This window comes from Salmo trutta, chromosome 30 (assembly GCF_901001165.1).
Source record: "Salmo trutta chromosome 30, fSalTru1.1, whole genome shotgun sequence".
Lineage (NCBI taxonomy): Eukaryota > Metazoa > Chordata > Actinopteri > Salmoniformes > Salmonidae > Salmo > Salmo trutta.
In genome coordinates, this window is record NC_042986.1 from 8,028,982 (window position 1) to 8,034,882 (window position 5,901).

General features: G+C 40.5%; 1 protein-coding gene across 1 annotated transcript in view; it reads left to right on the top strand.

Moving 5' to 3' along the window:
* l1cama (L1 cell adhesion molecule, paralog a) overlaps positions 1-5,632 on the top strand; it is a gene marked incomplete at its 5' end in the record, with an annotated part of 43,564 nt that extends 37,932 nt beyond the window's left edge. The window contains one exon of the mRNA XM_029724386.1: positions 191-5,632. Within this exon, the coding sequence (XP_029580246.1) occupies positions 191-464 (274 nt within the window). The remainder of the gene's footprint in view (positions 1-190) is intronic.
* Between the last annotated feature and the right edge of the window lie 269 nt (positions 5,633-5,901).

Here is a 5,901-nt window from a genome sequence, read left to right on the forward strand (position 1 = left end):
ACAATACAGGACCTTGGTATGTCAACCATCCACAGATAGTGACAATCTCTCCCTCTACCTACCACCTCCTCTATCTCTGTCTTTTCTTCACCCATCTCTCTCTCTCGCTCTCTATCTTTCTGCCTCTCCCTCCCTACCCCGTCTCTTTCTCTCTCCCCCTCCCTCTCTCCATCTCTCTTTCCATCTATAGCGATAACGAGGAGAAGCGGACAGCCAGCCAGCCGTCTCTGTGTGATGAGAGCAAGCTGTGTACCAGTGAGGACAACCTGGATGGCTACAACAACGGCAGCAGTGCTGTCACCGAGGTGAACATGGAGGATTCCCTGGTCAGCCAGTACAGCCGGCCCAGCGAAGCCACCCCGGACCCGGGTACACTGCAGGACAGCTCCCCCCTCAACCCCACCGCCACCACCCCAACACCCACCAACAACGGCCTGCCCAACTCGGCGGCCATCTTAGATTAGAGAAAAGTAAAAGGCCGCCATTTTAGATTTAAGGTTACTAAGGCAACAGGACTGTCTGTCAGACCAAAACATATCTGTCAACAACATGTCAACTATAACATGTCAACGATACAAACATGCCCACAGCCCACACCCTTCTAGTTATCTATAATACATGGGTTTATCTACTCGACTGACTGTTCCATCGATAAGCTCACTGACTATATGATCAATATACTACTGACCATTTAGATACATCTGTTGTTCAATAGGGGAGAGTGGGGTAAGTTGAGCCGTGTTTTACATTCAGAATCACCCAGTCATTGGAACTATAGCATTCTTTCTAACAAAGATATCTACATATATTTCAGGATGTGTCTCCCTGGAAATAATCCAAATTAATTAACATGAGAGTTTGGAAAACAGCTTGTCCAGAAAAAGTGGTCTCTCAGCACAACTTACCCCGGGTATTGGATATGTTGCACCATGGGACACAGTAAATTAAGCTGCTTACAAATTTCTGTACTGAAATATTACCACTACCTTTTTAAATGTATTTCCCAAACCCAATTCCACACAACCACAATAGCTTTTTTTGTCTTTTAGTAATTTAACAGATGCACTATGCAGAAATTGCTCCGCTATTTCCTGGTTGCAAAAATTTGAATAGTTCACATAATTTCAAGTTCTGCGACAAAACAACTCAAAATGTAATACATTTCAACTCTATATCTGACATGGTACAGGTGTCTTCTTTTTTGTAAGCTCAGAACCATGTGTGTGAGGTGTATACTTTGTTTCAATGTGGGTTGCTGCTCACAAGAGACACTTTGTGTGACCCTGATTTAGCCCACTTAAGCATATTTTAACACAGGCTTAAAACCTAACAAACACTTTGTACTATTTTTAACACTTTTAACATAGGCCTTGCATTATGCCTGGGAAGAAAACACTTCAATTTGCTCAACTTGCCATTGGTTGAACCATGGCTCATCTTACTACATGGCCATTGGCTCAACTTACCACAAGGCAAACATTTTGACTATATTAGCCCACATAGCAACAAGGATGCACTTTCATGCTAGGTTTAGGACCTCATATTGAATCTTATAGAGACCCCAAATTATGTATAAAACCATCTTTAAAATATCTACTTTGGTTTAGACGGAAGCATCATGAAACCTCTAACACAATAAATTAATTTGACTTGGGGAAAATAATTTTTGGGGACCTAACTTGCTTACCACTTTTTCCATGTGCTTTCATCATTCACAGACTCGATGAAATTGTGACCGCTTCCTAAATATTTGGTCAAATGATACATTTTGTGTGTGATTTCCTAGAAACAAAGGCGGCTCAACTTACCCCTTTGGCTCAACTTACCCCACTCACCCCTAATGTTATCTCTCCATCTGACAGACTGGACTATTTGACCAAAGGAGTGTCCTTCTTGATAAGACAGGCCGACTGACGTGACAAACAGACAGACAGACAGACCCACCTCAGCCTAAAGATGTCCTATGACCCGTCTTTCTCTATGTAGTTTACAATATACCTGAGTGACAGACCTTCATATCTCGTGACTCCCCCACTCTTTCTCTCTCACCCTCTATCAAATCATTGTGACATATTGGACTGGGAGAGACCGAATTATAAAAACGATGCTAGGAAGAGAAGCCAATGTAATTTCAGGTATGATGGTACACAGACATGAAGGGAAGATGTGGATACATGGGGAGGGAATGCTTGACAGACAGAGGCTTGTGGGAGGATACAGACAGCGCAAGCTAATGTTGGTTACAAATGGCAAGTCTTATAGATGTTTATTACTTTCACCTTTTTATATTATTTGCCATGTTTTCAATCTCTACATACACTTTTTTATGTCTTTGACAGTTGCCAACATAATTTTTTATGATTAATTTATTTTTCTACTAACTTTTTGAATACAAAAAGTCAACATTGTTTTGCTTTGTATTTTCTCATTTTTTTTAAAGAATATATTGTTTTATAGATCATTTGCATATATGAGGTGATTCATATTTAGATTTTTTTTCTACATATTTCTACATAAATCAAGATAATCATAATTTTACCCTAGCCAGGTTTTCATAGTAAATGAATTGGGTGAAAATGCTGTATAGCATTAAGCAAATCGGTGTATTTTTGTGCATTACATCTATCTATCTAGCCATATACAGTATTATAGATACAGTATGTATGTACATGTTCATTATGAGTTCCAGTGCCTACTGGCCCTCTATACAGAGCACCAGATTACATGCTTACTCTAGTCTATTCTACTTTACTCTCGCCTTTTCACCACAAGTGTGATGTCATTATTGGTATGATAATGTAATTTATGTGTAGACCTCTTTGTGTACTAGCTTTCTGTATTTGTTCTATCTGTGTCTCTTTCTACGGTGTATTAAACTATGTCCGCTGTTAAACGTTATCTTTCCCATACCTCTTCATGTCATAGTATAACATAATACTATTGCACACTGTAATGTGTGGTAGGAAGCAGTATTTCTACATATTTACAGTTAGCAGGGAGTGAAATACACACACACGCACACATACACATACACACACACACACATGTTCAATATTCCTTTCATGCCCTGAACAATGCACGCTGTCAATCCAAAACAGGATTACCTGATTGACAGATTGGGATGATAGGCTGACGTGTAGATTGGTTGCTTTTTGCATCTAACGTGTAGATTGCATTCTTTGTAGGCGTGGGTAGAAATAATATTTACATGCCAAAAGCCTTTCTTTTCGAATTAGACAATGGCAAGAATCATGACATAAGCATTTAGAGATAAGGAGGACAGAGGTATTGGTACGGATAAAAGAGAAGAAAGAGACTAGAAAGAGAGCTTTTTAAATGTCACTCTGAATGTAAATACAACCCAAAAGATTGTGTTATTTAGCAATGAGTTTGTTTGATACAAGTGTGTGGGTTTTAAAACTCTGTCTTAAGTTTACTTCAAATGTTGCAAGTAGTTTTATTGTATTTTTTTGTAATGAACCTATGAATTCATATTTTCCTGTACTGACAACGAATTACAGTGATTTGACTGTTTTAGAAAAATAGTTCATAGATAAGCAAAATAGAAACAAAAAGGCAAAAAAAAATATCCTCCCACCATTCCTTAAATGTTGCAAAACAAGATAAAAAAAAACGAACAAAAAAAGAAAAACACATTTTACATCAATAGTAGTAGAAGTGCGCACGTGAAATTTGGTTCTGTATGCCGAGATTACATCAGTAGCTTTTGTTGTTTTAGAATATACAGTAGAATCAATACCAACCTATTGAAAGCTGAGGTTAAACTTATGTTAATGGTCATCATGTCCATCAAGTTTTCCTGGCTTGTAAGGGGCACTTCGCCTTCATTTTTGTGTGTCCCTTTAAGCATTACAGTACAGTGAGTATCTGTGTTGAGAGAGTCTATGTTTGTGTCCCAAATGGCACCCTATTCCCTGGTCAAAATAATGTACTTTTTAGGGAATAGGGTGCCATTTCGGACACTCACCGTGCTGAGGCCATGTGATGATAAGGACGGGAGGGAGGGAGGCAGTGAGCTAGCTTGTGATGAAGCACCACAGGGGGTATATGCAATGTGCTGGCTCTGCCCTCACTGCTCACCCCACTCAAACTAGCCTACAGTCTACCCAGAGACAGACCCGGGTTCAAATAGGTTTCATTTTCTTTCAGAGGGGAGTTTGATTGAGCCTGCCTGGATTGCAAGATGGGCAGAGACAACGGTTTGCACTTTTGGGGCCACTCTATTGGGTCCATTGTGCCAGAACTACAGCTTAAGTAGTTGAGAAAAAACAAATACTATTTGAACCCAGGTCCGACTGCAAGCCAAGCTATCCTCCACTGTTACTGTTCAGTGAGTCCCAGGGAAATGGGATAGAGAAACGGGATTGTCTCTGGCTTGGCAGAAAGGCAATAGGTGCATCTGCATTGGCACCCTATTCCTTATACAGTGGATGTGTACACTATATAGGGAATAGGGTGCCAATTGAGACGCAAGCCAGTGAGTCTGACCTAATGAGAGGTTTGAGTGAGCTCAGCTCCCTGTAGTTTGCTGTTACAGACACACTCAGGACAAAAACATTTCCATTTCAGAAATCTATTTTCATACAGAATGACAATATTATGATAAAATGAAATAATATGCCAATTATTCTCTCACGACTATGGATTGTGTCTCAAATGGCATCGTATTCCCTATGTAGTGCACTACTTATGACCAGAGCCATACGGGCCTGGTGTTCAGGGTTATCATTATGGGCCCTGGTCATAAGTAGTGCACTATAGAGTGCCATTTGAGACGCAGCCTATCTCGCTGCTAACCATCTGTGCTTGTCATGGTGTGATGTCAGTAGTGTCAGGGCAAGTGATAGCTTTGAATGAGTTGGGGAATAAGTGAACAATTGAACACACAGATACTCACTCTACTGCCTGCCTTTCTAGCTATCTCTGCTTTGGTTTTCATGTGGTCAGTGAGGGGATCGTCTAAGCCAGGTTTAGTGCTAGCATTTCTTACTTTCCCCTCTGTTACTTTCATTTCCATTTTTTATACTTACAACATAAATTTAAAATAAAAAGTGAATTTTAATTGCATATAGAAGAGAATGACAGCATCAGCTTCATTAGGGTACGAAATGTATGAATTTACAGTCATGGTGGAGAGATAGGAGGGAGGGATGGAGGGGAAGGATACTGTGTATTTCACTGCCTGAGGGGAGACCGAATCCCTCAGTGTGGTATGTTTGGTCCCTCTGTGTGGGGGGAGTCCCTCTGTGTGGTGTGTTTGGGGTCCCATTAGCACAATGGAACTGGGGGATTGGTGGGTACAGTAGTGTATTGGTAGTCTGGTCCCAGATCTGTTTGTGCTGAATAGCCAACTCCTATGGTCAATATCATGCTAAAGTCATAGGAGTTGGCAAGACAGCACAACCAGATCTGTGACCGGGCTAGTGTGCTCCTGCTAATTGGTTGAGACGGAAGTGGAGCGGGTTGAGGGTTGGTTAGGGAGGGGGTCACTGTGTGGAGTGGTGTTGTACTATATGTTATGGGTCCAATGACATTGTAACCATCTGCATTATGAATCAGCCACTTGTAACTAAATATGTGACAATGAATTAAATAAAGAACCTTGGACTAATCGGAACCAAAAGAGGCGTCATCGTTGTGTCGTCATTAGAATCACTCATAGCGTCAATGTCTAAAGATGGTGACGTGCACGTTTTATCCTCAAAAGATCAGAGAAATTAGATATGAATCCCTACTATGCATGAAACATAAAAGAAAAGCTAGATAGACAGTCACGGTGTCCATTATACACCGAAAATACCGCTCCTGAGATAAGTTGCAGAAGACTCCAACATTTGACCTAGTGACTAAATCTTAGGGATAAAAGACAACAAAAACTTG